The sequence below is a fragment of the Lepidochelys olivacea genome, assembly GCF_965140295.1.
Source record: "Lepidochelys olivacea isolate rLepOli2 genome assembly, chromosome: 10".
Classification (NCBI taxonomy): domain Eukaryota; kingdom Metazoa; phylum Chordata; order Testudines; family Cheloniidae; genus Lepidochelys; species Lepidochelys olivacea.
In genome coordinates this window covers 42,493,021-42,505,656 of record NC_140420.1, presented here as the reverse complement: position 1 = coordinate 42,505,656, position 12,636 = coordinate 42,493,021, and the positions used below count along the sequence as shown (strand labels likewise).

Genomic DNA, 12,636 nt, shown 5'->3' with positions numbered 1-12,636 from the left:
AGTGGCTAAATGCCATAATTTGGCCCAAAGCATATATAGCCTGATGTTCAAGAGGGGACTGGTCTAGGCTTCACCATTTTTTCTGGAGTACCGTTTGCTTCCTAAGGACACAGAGAGGGAGCACACGGGGAAGTGGGTGAGTTTTCTTTGCAGATGGTCTCCTTCTCCCATAAAGGTTTTCACAATTTGGCCCTCAGTGTTTCTTTCCCCTATTAAAACATATTTAATCTGATGTCCCTCAAATATTTAATCTGTGTTGTATTCACTTGTTGTTCAAATAAGCAATTTTTTTTTCTTGTTCTCATCCATATCTGCTAATTTTAGAAAGTTGGAGTGCAACTTTTGTCAGGCTTACAGTCAGATTGCTGGTTTGACCTTCAGAATTGTGATAGTTTGGCATAATTTTGATTTTTCCATTCTCTCTTCACCTTCCTCTCCAGGACTTCCAAGGTTCGCTAGCCAGCCAGAATCAACATCTGTCTATAGAGGAAACAGCGTAATTCTGAACTGCGAGGTCAATGCTGATCTGGTACCATTTGTGAGGTGGGAGCAGGATCGTCAGCCATTCTTTTTGGATGACCGTGTATTCACATTACCAAGTGGAGCTCTAATCATTAGCAATGTTACAGATGGGGATGGAGGACTCTATCGCTGTGTCATTGAAAGTGGTGGGTCCCCCAAATACAGTGATGAAGCAGAGCTTAAAGTTCTTCCAGGTACTAATCTATTTTTTAAAAGATTTTTCCCCATCAGTCTATCCATTTGCATACTTGTGTGTTATCTCCTTTAATGATAAGATGAAAGGAAAACATAATAGGAACGCTTACCAGATAGAAGGAAAGGAGATCTGGCAAGCAGCAGTATGCTGCCAAATGGCAGCTGGGACTTTAAATGTGACAGAGGTAATGACAGCCCTAAAGCAATCAAGAAAAGTGTGCTGGGAAAGAGTTCCTATAAAAGGTTACCTACACTAAAAGCCCTAAAGAAGAGCTTTGTTTGTGAGGAGGCAATTGTAAAGAAAGGGGCTGGTCACTCTTTTCAGGCAAGATGTATAGATAGGCATCTTCAGGTTTTCCAGAACGGAACCTGGTGTTTGAAATACCTATGCCGAAGATTTTCAAAAGTGATTGGTATTTGTGATTGCCTCAATTTTGCGGTACCCAACTTGAGGCATTTTTAGAGAGACCTAATTTTTAGAAAATACTGACCATTCAGCTGCTGAAAATAAGGCCCATTTAAGATGTCTCCAGTTGCGCACCCAGAAACGAGGAGACACAAAATCACTAGTCACTTCTGAAAAATCTTGACCATGTTTATCTTTTTCACAGATTACCTTTCTATAACAAAACTAAGGAGTAACTATGACATCAACTATTTGCAGTTTAGTGTATTTAGTGTAATACAGGACAACTGAACAGCTGTATGACTAGATGTTCTAACAGGAACACAGCTATAAAAACGGATCAGAAATAAGACATTGAGTTGGGTACCAGGTCCAACGCCTAGCTCTTCTGACCAGTATGAGAGCTTGTTTTACATGGACTTTCCCATTGATTGTGCAGAAGTTTTGACTCTTTCTTTCTAACTTTTTTTGATGGTTTAGAGCTCTGATTCCACTTCCACTGTTTGAATACCTGCTCCAATTAGGTCACTTTCAATCTAGTTAAACTGCCATAGAAAACATAAAATCCCTGTGAATTACAGCTGCTTTTGACGCCTGTTAAAAACCAGGGTTTGTCAAAACCACACTCTGGTTTTAACAGGCATCAAAAGCTGCTGTAATTCACAGGGTTTCTATATTTTCCTTGGCAGGTTAACTAAACTGAAAGTACTTAGAAATCAGGTTTCTAAGCAGGTTTAGTTTTAGTAGTCATAAAAATCTTCAGGATGCCTTGTTGCAGTGACTGGTAGTCTTTTTTTCTGTCCCGGGGATAGAGTTTGTCTCTCTCTCTCTTTTTTTTTTTTTATAGTCTTCAAACCATGATTGAATTCTTGTTTTAAACCTGCTACACCTTGCTTTTAAAATATTTCTGAGTATTTGCAGGGCCTTTCAGATGAGCTCTAGAGATTTCCAGGTTTGTGGTAATTATAAGGATTCTTTGGAATTTCTATCATGCTATGTAGCCTCCTGGTTTAGATTATATTATTGCACAAGATACCCACATTAGGGACTACACTTAATGACTTCTCTTTCCTTGTGAAAATGTTGAAAATGAAATTGCATGTCTATAGAGAAGGAATTTCAGTCTTCTCCTGATTTTAGTGTCTGTCTTTTTGAATGGAAATTAAATTGTCCCATAGAATGTTCTGTGTTTCTATATCTTGGCTGGACAGGTAATTGATTGCTCAGTTTGAGATTCACTTGAAAGAAAGACCTATCTCTAATGCTCTTTAGTCCATTCTGCCCTAAATTGTAAAATCAATGCCTATCACCTGGTCTACATTAGAAAAATTTAACTGGTTAAAGCTCCTAGAATATTTGTAAGACACCTAGAATATATTGCATTTACTGAGTCAGGAATTGTGGGATAGAGTGCAGAGTCCTGCACTTAGGGAGAATCCCATGCACCGCTACAGGCTGAGGACCGACTGTCTAAGCAGCAGTTCTGCAGAAAAGGACCTGGGGATTACAGTGGATGAGAAGCTGGATATGAGTCAGCAGTGTGCCCTTGTTGCCAAGAAGGCCAACAGCATATTGGGCTCTATTAGTAGGAGCATGGCCAGCAGATTAAAGGATGTGATTATTCCCCTCTATTCGGCACTGGTGAGACCACACCTGGAGTATTGTGTCCAGTTTTGGTCCCCGCACTACAGGACGGATGTGGACAAATTGGAGAGAGTCCAGCGGAGGGCAACGAAAATGATTAGGGGGCTGGGCCACATGTCTTATGAGGAGAGGCTGAGGGAACTGGGGTTATTTAGTCTGCAGAAGAGAAGAGTGAGGGGGGATTTGATAGCAGCCTTCAACTGCCTGAAGGGGGGTTCCAAAGAGGATGGAGCACGGCTGTTCTCAGTGGTGGCAGATAACAGAATAAGAAACAAAGGTCTCAAGTTGTAGTGTGGGAGGTCTAGGTTGGTATTAGGAAACACTATTTCACGAGGAGGGTGGTGAAGCATTGGAATGGGTTACCTAGGGAGGTGGTGGAATCTCCATCCTTAGAGGTTTTTAAGGCCCGGCTTGACAAAGCTTTGGCTGGGATGATTTAGTAGTTTTGGTCCTGCTTTCAGCAGGGGATTGGACTAGATGACCTCCTGAGGTCTCTTCCAACCCTAACATTCTGTGATTCTATGATTGGCACAATGACAGTTAGACTTAGTCAATGGAGTTTAAGAACACCCTTTATCTAGGTTCCTTTCTGAATAGGGATGTGTTGAAGCATGTGCTTACATACTTTTCTGAGTCTGGGCCTCAAATTCAAGTTAATTTTTTTAGGTTTAAACATTCTTTACTTCGGCTCTATCAGTATATGTAAACTTACTGAAAATTTAATTTATTGTTTTTCCTTCTTAAATTAGTGGGATAAAAAACAACACAAATAGTGAGTTTGACTGATTAATCAGTCAGCTTAGTAAATAACTAAAATGTTTTTGTAAAACCCTAAACAAGAGATACCAGTGTTTAGTTAGAAATAATTATTTCATTTAATTTGAAGAGAGTAACTTTTATTGAGAGTAACTTTTAGGTCCATCAATAGCTATTAGCCAGGATGGACAGGGATGGTGTCCCTAGCCTTTGTCAGTCAGAAGCTGGGAATGGGTGACGGGATGAATCATTTGATGATTACCTGTTCTGTTCATTCCCTCTGGGGCATCTGGCATTGGCTATTATTGGAAGACAGGATACTGGGCTAGATGGACCTTTGGTCTCACCCAGTGTGTCCGTTCTTATGTTCTTATTGAAAGAGATATCAGTTGTCCATCATACTGTTCTGAGCAAGAACTAGCCATCAGTCTCATAATTCTGAGTCAATATAGTTTAAAGGAGAATGTTAGTTTCTAATCAACCAACACAAATTTCATCACAACATTTTTTATTTTAACATTTTAAACAGTTCATTTCAGTTTTGTGTCATATTAATAGCAGAAGCAGGTTTCTTCATAATTTTAATTTCATATAAATGACTAGACATTAGCAGCAAATGCATTTCAGCACCATTTACACACACAAAATAGATCTCTGCAATTGTATGCGCTAGAAAAGGAGTAAAAAGCAAGAAAATACTTTTTCCTTGAATTAAAACTCCTTCACAAACCTCTTACATACCTCAGATATATTACTTATGATCAATACCACTGACCACCTGTCCATCCATGGTAAACCCTCTGTAACTTTTATCTGGTTTATAAAACAGTTAACAATAAAACAAACCAAACTAACATGTAGTGTCTGCATAAATACATTTTGGTGTAAGCTGTGCATGTAGAAACTCCTATATTTCATGACTAGCTAGACATGTCCTCCTTATAGTGAATGGAAAAGCTAAAACATATTGACAATTAGTGCAAAATATAATTTATATCAGTATTTCAACCTACCATTTTGAGATCCAAAAGTTGCAAACTCATGTTTTTGTAGCAAAGAATTTTGTAACTGGCAAAAAACACCAGATGAGAGTAAACTATATAATTCAATATATCTGCTTTATTCTCAGCTGTAGTTATTTTTATTAATTTTGTGTGTGCGCCATGGGGGTGTGGGTTATGGGAGGGAGTTAGGGTGCAGGAGGGGGTTCCGACCTTGGGCAAGGAGTTCTGGGGAGGCTCTGGGAAGGGCTTGGGATGCAGGAGGGGACTCAGGGCTCAGGCTGGGGGTTGGGGTGCAGGAGGAGGTGAGGGGTGCGGGCTCCGGTGAGCAGGCAGGGCTCACCAGGTGAAATGATAAATATGATGAGCAATGGTCTTAGTACACTAGCTGCCTAGCCATTGTTGAGTGTGTCTTTTGGCATCATGACATGACAAAGGTGAATTCTGAGGAGGGATTTGAAGGAAGACAACATAGTGGCTCTGCAGATTTTTACAGGGAATTCCTCTCATAATGGACGACATAAGAAAAATGCAAAGATGTTTGAGGGAAAATTGGAGTGATGGGTGATAAATGTTGGCATTGTTCGCAGAGTAGAGATAGGAGTTGATGGCTCAGAAGTATATAAGAGACGATGGGTAAGGTGAGGTGAAACCTTGAACGCCTTTAACGGTGAAGACAAGTAGTTTTTATATGATGCAGTGGAGCAGTGGGTGTGAAAGGAGGAATTAGAAGGGTGGTTCTTGGTGTGATCAGAGTGATGAACGCAGGAATATGATCTTTGCATAGCATTTTGAATAGATTTGAGGGTTTGTCCAATTTTAGAGATTGTCTGTCAACTAACTTCCTCCTTCGTAGTGGATGAGAGACAAATGCGCACGCAGACTACTAGGTATTGATCTTATGGTGGTGAGTGTAACATATATACTCTCAAAAGGCTCTGCCTAAAGTCCTGGCGCTTGAAAGGCTGGTATTCGCAGGAGAAGACTATTAACTAAAGTGGTAGAAATGGTGTGTTATTGTCTAGGAAATCAGTTACTTCCAAGGGATATTATAGGTTCTGTGTTAAAATTACGTACTGTGGTAGGGACAAGGGATACAAACCAAAGTCCTGTTCCATCCTGACCAGGATAGGGTCAAAAGGGGACCCTCAGTGGGTAAGCTTGAGCTTTGGGTAATAGCAGCATATATTTTCTAGGGTTGCATAGTAGGTCACTGAGGATACATCTACACAGTGAAAAAAGACCTGTGGCAGTGAGTCTTGGTGCCCGGATCAACTGACTCGAGCTCGCAGGGCTCATGTTGCGGAACTCAAAATAACAATGGAGACGTTTGGCTGGAGCACGGGCTCTGAAACCTGGAGAGGTGGAGGAGTCTCTGAGCCTGGGCACCCAGCCTGAGCGTCTGCACTACTATTTTTAGCCCCTCAGCACAAGCCCTGCAAGCCTGACCTAGGTACCCGGACTCTGAGACTTGCTGCCATGTTTTTTTGTTTGTTTGTTTTGCTATGTACATGTACCCTGAGTTTTTCAATGTGGGAAGAAAAAATGTACATTTGTCTCAAGAGAGCTTTTCATTTCTGGGACTCTGATTTAGTGCAGAGTAGACTGTTGCGCAGTATTCAAGCCAATGGATGCCCTGTTTCTCAATTCTGTCTGTCAGTGTAGGGTGGCCTTTTCTGATAACCATCACCTATGCTAGAAAAATGTGCGTAAATTGGCAGTCTGCTTGTTTTACCTTTCTTTCTAGATAGGCTGATCCTGGGAAACTGTCTCATTTTCAGACTCAAAATAAAGTCAAGAGTGCCATATGGACAAGGACTTTCACCTCCTAACCTTTCCCCTAATTCTAAATATCCAAAAGAACAGCAGTATTTTAATGTCCTTACCACATTTATCCACTGAAATAAGTAGCCTTAGGCCCTTGGATGCTCTTAGTTTTTACAAGTGGCCTGAGTAAGGAAAAAGCTGTCTCCTTTTGTGTAGCATAAGGCTTGTATTACTGAAGCATACAAATCAGTCAGTTTGACTTCTTTCTCTCAGCTCAGGGTTGACTCTGCCACAGGGATTTCATTTTCCCAGACAGAAAGAGAGTTGGTATATAGACTTGGCAGCTTGGTTTGTAGGCTTGGCAGGATTCCGTTTTAATGGATAGATGTAGGTCAACGTCTATTTCAGCTGACACACTGAAAATGACGAAAAATGTGTCTGTCAGTAACAATCGGCATGAGTGTACCCTTCCCTGCTTGCACCTGTGGCCCTGCGGCAGTGCAGGGAGCCCTCTGCAGCCCTAATGTCATGGCCCCCCTCATGTTTCATCCAGAGGGCTTCCTGCACTGCCACAGGACCAGTGACATCCAATCTCTACAGGCGCAAGGTGTGGTGGGGATAGGGTGACCAGATGTCCTGATTTTATAGGGACAGTCCCGATTTTTGGGTCTTTTTCTTATGTAGGCTCCTATTACCCCCCACTCCATGTCCCGAGATTTCACACTCACTGTCTGGTCACCCTAGGTGGGGAGGCTGCATTCCTGGTGCAACAGAGCAGACATCCCTGACTAGACCCGCAAAGAGGACTATGAATCCTCTGCCACAGAGGAGGCCACCCTTCTGCTGAATGGCTCTGTCTTGAACAGGAGTCATTCAACAGTGGGTGGCCTCCCCCATGGCAGGGGACATGTAATTCTTCTTGCAGTTCTGGCTGAGAGGTCTCTGCTTTGCTCTGCCTAGCCAGCCCCACAGCCTTCCACTCACCTTGCACTTGCAGGGACTGGGTGTCACTGGTCCTGTTGGCTCTTTAGGGAGTCATCTGCAGCAACTGTCACAACCCTGCTCTCTCACTCATCAACCACAAGTGTCAGAGCCATCCTTGGGCAGATACTGTTCAGCAGCAGCCTGTGGCCAGGGACCTGTTCTCCTCTTAGCAATCCTGGCCTAGGGTCTCTGGTGTGCTAGGTCAGGACCTCAGCTTCCCCCACACTTTGTGCCTTGGGCCCCTTGGCCTCCTTTGTCAGCGCTGTGCCACCCCTAACCCCAACCCATTTTCATTCTCCGCAACTGTAAAAATAAAAACAGTTACAAATAGAAAAAATATTAAAAATAAAAATAGATAAAAATAAAATATATTCTTAAAAATAGAAAAAATATTAATCATCTAAATTAGCAAAAATAAAAATTGAATTCTGTCAATCCTAAGTGTTTGACAGGTAGCCACCTGAAAGCATTCTGTACACATCTTTCCAAAGTGCTACAAAATAATTGCTACTGAATCTTCAATGCTGCCAGTAAAGACTGTGTCCCAGGTTTAGTGGAGTGGGAAAGATGAATTAATTCAAGTGAGTCATCGTGAACCCACCTTGTAGTTTTAAAATTGTTTCACAGAGCCTGTTAGTCCCATCCTTGGGGTACCTTGAACAGAAAGAGTAATTTCTTTTTTGTTATTGGAGTTTCCACCAATACAGGTCCTGTAGTTTGTTGTGAAGTTTGGACCAGTCAGCTACTCCTATAGTGTTTAGTTCTTCTTCAAGTGATGGTCCCTATTGTATTCCACTGAGGGTTTATGTATATGCACCATGCATCCGGAGTCGGAGATTCTGAAAGTAGTTGTGTCCATTGGTCCACGCGTGCGCCCTTGGCTCGCCTCATTGTTTCGCCCGAGGTGATAAAGGGCAGGGCGGACCAACCATGTATCCAGTTCCTTCTCACCACAACATGGTCTGAGTCAGAACTATTAGTGTCCTCTCACATGTGACGCACTTTAAAAAAGATAAAGAGTTGTATATACTCTAAAGCTAACTATTTTACTGTTTTTACTGTTATATATAGTAGTTTTGGTAGTTTACTAGTTTTTGTTTGAGTGCATGGATACTGGACTATGCCAAAGACTCCAGGCTTTAAAATTTGCACCTCCTGCCCGTGACAAACATCAGCGCTGCCTCTACTGCTTGGGAGAAGGCCATATTTCATCCAGGTGCCGTATCTGCCAGTCCTCCTCCAGCTGTACCCGAGAAGGCCAGGCTCTCTGCCTCCAGAAGCACCTCTTGGAAGTTGCCATGAAACCTTATTTGGACCCAGGTATGGTGTCCCCCCTCCCCCCGTCATCCCCCTCTATACATTGGCGTGAGGCAGCCAGGAGTACACCTCCAGCTACAGAGTCTGAGTCTGGCACCAGCGGTACAACCACTATGGACCCTGTGCCGGGGCCTATTTTGGAGGCAAGGAAGCATTCACATAAGCATGGCAGTAAGTCTTCCTCCATCCCTAAGAAAAGAGGCTCCTTCCATGAGTTCCAGTCACGGGGAGGTAGCGCACACTAAAGCACACAAGAACAAAAAGAGACCACTGAAACTAACAGATCTGTCAGTACTGGGTACCAACCTGCACACACCACCAACGCTGGCATTCCTCTGAGCTCAAGAACCATCCACTCCATGGAGGACCATTGTTCCTGTACTGGATTGGGACAGAGAGAGGTCCCTTGACTCCAGGGAGTTTGGGTAAAGCACCAGAGCCCCAGGAAGTGTTTGCTCTGGGAAAGCTGAGGTCTCCACACCATCTGGGACCCTCTACTTCTAGGGAGACTTTATCTCCCATGCAGGGCATGCCGCTGCTGAATCACTCCTCACTCCCTGCTCTGGTGGTCAACACATTTCCACTGGCTCCGCCAATACCGCTGATGGAACTGGCCTTTGAATTTTCGTCTTCAGAGAAATTGAATGAAGAATGAGCTCTGTCCATCCCTTCCTGCCACTATGAGTACCAGTGGAGGCCTTCTACATCCTGGCAGTAACCGCCACTTCAGCCACCAAGGAGTCACTGGTTTCCTGCACTGTGGAGCCCACCACAACACCCTCTGGATCTGTCATATTGGCCCTACTGGGGATCGTGGTCCTAATACACATCCTTGGAACCTGTCTATTCTGTGAGAGAAACATTGCCTATTTCGCTGTCTTGGGCACCTTTGAGTAGATGCTCGGAACTGATCATGGAAGAAGAGCTACTCAGTCCGGTTCCACTGGTACTGCTGGAACAGGAGAGATTCCCATCATCCTCACCTGAAGCAGCAGTGGCTTTGGTATCTCCCCCATCTCCTGATGACTACTGCCAATTCCAGGATCTTCTGCGCAGGGTGGCAGGAGAGCTGCACATTCCTCTGGAGGAGATCCAAGACACTCCTCATAAGCTGCTGGACACACTTCACTCGTTGGTGATGAGTAGAGTTGCTCTGCCAATTGATGCCATCCCCAAGCCAGCTAGAATGGTTTGGCATATGCCAGCCACATGTATGCCTACCACCAACATGGCAGATAAATGCTACTATGTGAGAGCCAAGGGGTATGAGTTTTTCTCACACCTTCCCCACCCGCAATTCACTTGTGGTCCGGGGAGTGATGGAACGAGCTCAACAACAGCATCCATGCTCCAGCACATCTGACAGGGAAGGCAAGCAGCTGGACCTTTTGGGCTGCAAGGTCTTCTCCCCTCAGTCAGCCTTCCATTCAGGATCTCGAATTATCATGCATTACTTGGCAAATACGATTTCCTTCATTACAGCAAATTGGAGGATTTTGCTGAAAAACTGTCACAAGACTAGGCTGACTTCCAAGCAATAATGGAGGGGAAACTAGTAGCAAGAAAATCAACTACACCTTCCCTACTCTTCCACTGCTGCCACTAGCACTCCACAGGATCAGATGGGACAGAGTAACAGTCATCCTGAGAGAGAGAGTTCTAGTTTCCCACCCTCCTCTGCATGTCTGCCCATCCCCCAATTCCCATCCCCATTTTCTTCGAGCTACTGACACAGCACAACAGCAGGATCAGACATCCCAATCCACAGACACTTTACCTCAGAGTGTGGTATTTGGATGGCATCTTCTCTAGAACAGGTGTGTTCATCAGAAAGCAGCAGGAAAGAGCCAACTAGGTGTTCCCACCAGGTCAAGTGGAACCGCTTCACCTCCTGGGCCCAATAGAAGGGCTTTCCCCAGAAGCTGTGGAGATTCCCCTCCTTTTAGACTCCCTTCTGTCCTTGAAAGCATTGGGTCTCTCCCTCCACTCTCTCAAGGTAAACCTAGCAGCAGTTAGCACCTTTCCCCCACCCCTCACTGGAAGGACATTCTATCTTTATACACCCGCTGATTGCTAAGTTTTGGAAAGGTCTCATCAGAATCTTCTGACCCGTACAATCCATCTCTCTCCTGTGGGACTTCAAATTCGTTCTCTCGGCACTAAAGGAACTGCCATTTGAGCCACTGTCTTCGTGGCCTGTGTCACTCCTTTCCATGAATGTCATTTTCCTTGTTGGCTATCACTTCTTCGAGAAGGGTAGGTGAACTTTGGGGCCATGATTGCAGACCCTCCCTTCACCACTTTACATAAAGATAGTCTCCCTGCGCCTGCATCCGAAGTTGCTTCCAAAGATAGTTTCCCACTTTCATCTCAATCAACCTATACAGGGACCTGCTTTCTTTCCAAAGCATCATGCCTTGGAGGAGGAACTATGACTTCACTTTCTTGATGTCCGTTGCGTCTTCGCTTTCTACCTGCAGAGGACAAGACCAATCAGGAAATCTCCTAGACTCTTTGTTGCAATAGCTGGAAGAGTTAAAGGTCAGACAATTTCCACACAGAGAATCTTCATATGGATTTTGGGGTGCATCATGCTCTGCTGTCAGTTATTGGAACTGCCTCTAGTTTCTGGGTTGAGGGTACATTCCACAAGAGCCCAGGCTTCAACCATAGCCTCATTCCATGATGTGCCACTCTGGGACATACTTTGAGCAGCCATGTGGCATTATATCTTGGTGCAGGAATTGGCGGCAGATGCCTCCTTTGGCGCAGCTGTCCTCTGCTCAACCATTCCATTTTTATCCTTGCACCCTCCTCCAACTTAGGTACTGCTCGTTAATTACCCTCAGTAGAATACAATGGGGACCATCACTCGAAGAAGAAGAAGAAGAGACTCTTCTTAGAGTGCTTGCTCATATCAATTCCAATTAGGTGTGTGCGTGCTGTGTGTACGATCATTGGATAATTTTTTACCCTAGCAACACCCGGTGGGTCAGCCGTGGAGCCCCCTGGAGTGGCGTCTTCATGGCACTGGATATATACCCCAGCCGACCCAGCGCCCCCTCAGTTCCTTCTTACCGCCCATGACGGTCATTGGAACTGTGGAGCGCGGTTTTGCTGTTCTCCACTTTCCCTAGCGTTCTCTCTTTTCCACAGTTTGTATAGTTCTATAGTTAGTGTAGTGTAGTTGTGTATATGTAAAGTTAGGGTAGTGGGTTGGAAGGGGTCTTTCCCTCTCCTCCCCACTTGCCGCTTGGGTTTATGCCCAAGGCTCCGGGCTTTAAGCCTTGTTCAGCCTGTTCCAAGCCTATGCCAGCTGGCATCGCCCACGACTCCTGTCTGAAGTGTCTGGGGGAGTCCCACCAGGTGGACAAGTGCAAAATTTGCAAAGCATTCCGGCCCCAGACCAAGAAGGAGCGGAACTTTAGGTTGAAGCAGCTCCTAATGGAGGCGGCCCTTAGCCCGGATCCTCCAGCGGCGTGCCATGACCCAGTGCCAGGCGCTTCGGTGCGCAGCACCCCAGCGACAGCAGCAGGTACTGCACCACAGGTGGACTCTAGCAGAGACCAGCGGCACCATACTTCCCCGACACCGCAACCGGCGCCACTGGTCTGGCGCCAATCTCATTCACCTGGCTGGAAGTGGCACCGCAGGCCAGAATCAACTGATCCACCTCAGCAGTCGCCGGCACCCCTGAGGCCGCCATCGGAGTCGTGTCGGGTTACAGAGCAACTGAGAGTGCAAGCGCCGATGTCGACACCATTGACTCCAGCACTGAGAGAAGAGCCGTTGAGTCCAGTACGCACAGGCTGCCCGACATATAGCATGGTTGAGCTCTGGCTCCCATCAGCACCGGAAACCTTCGCGGTGGCGCGAGATCTCATCACCCTGATGGAGTCGGCCTCACTGCAAACCACGGCTCCGGCTCGTGCAGTACTGTCCCGGGGCAAGCCAGCCCTGATCCGGCCGATAACTCCTCTGGTGGAACCATGGCCGGTCATGGTTGTGGATTCAATCTCGCTCCTGACACCGTGCGCAGTACCG

At 45.3% G+C, this 12,636-nt stretch overlaps 1 protein-coding gene across 10 annotated transcripts in view; it reads left to right on the top strand.

The window, feature by feature from the left end:
- Window positions 1-12,636, top strand: part of NEO1 (neogenin 1) — a 529,567-nt gene that overhangs the window by 267,991 nt on the left and 248,940 nt on the right. For all 10 annotated transcript variants that reach the window (XM_084641041.1, XM_084641034.1, XM_084641039.1 and 7 more), the window contains exon 3: window positions 441-716. In XM_084641041.1, coding sequence (XP_084497167.1) covers window positions 441-716 — 276 coding nt within the window. The remainder of the gene's footprint in view (window positions 1-440; window positions 717-12,636) is intronic.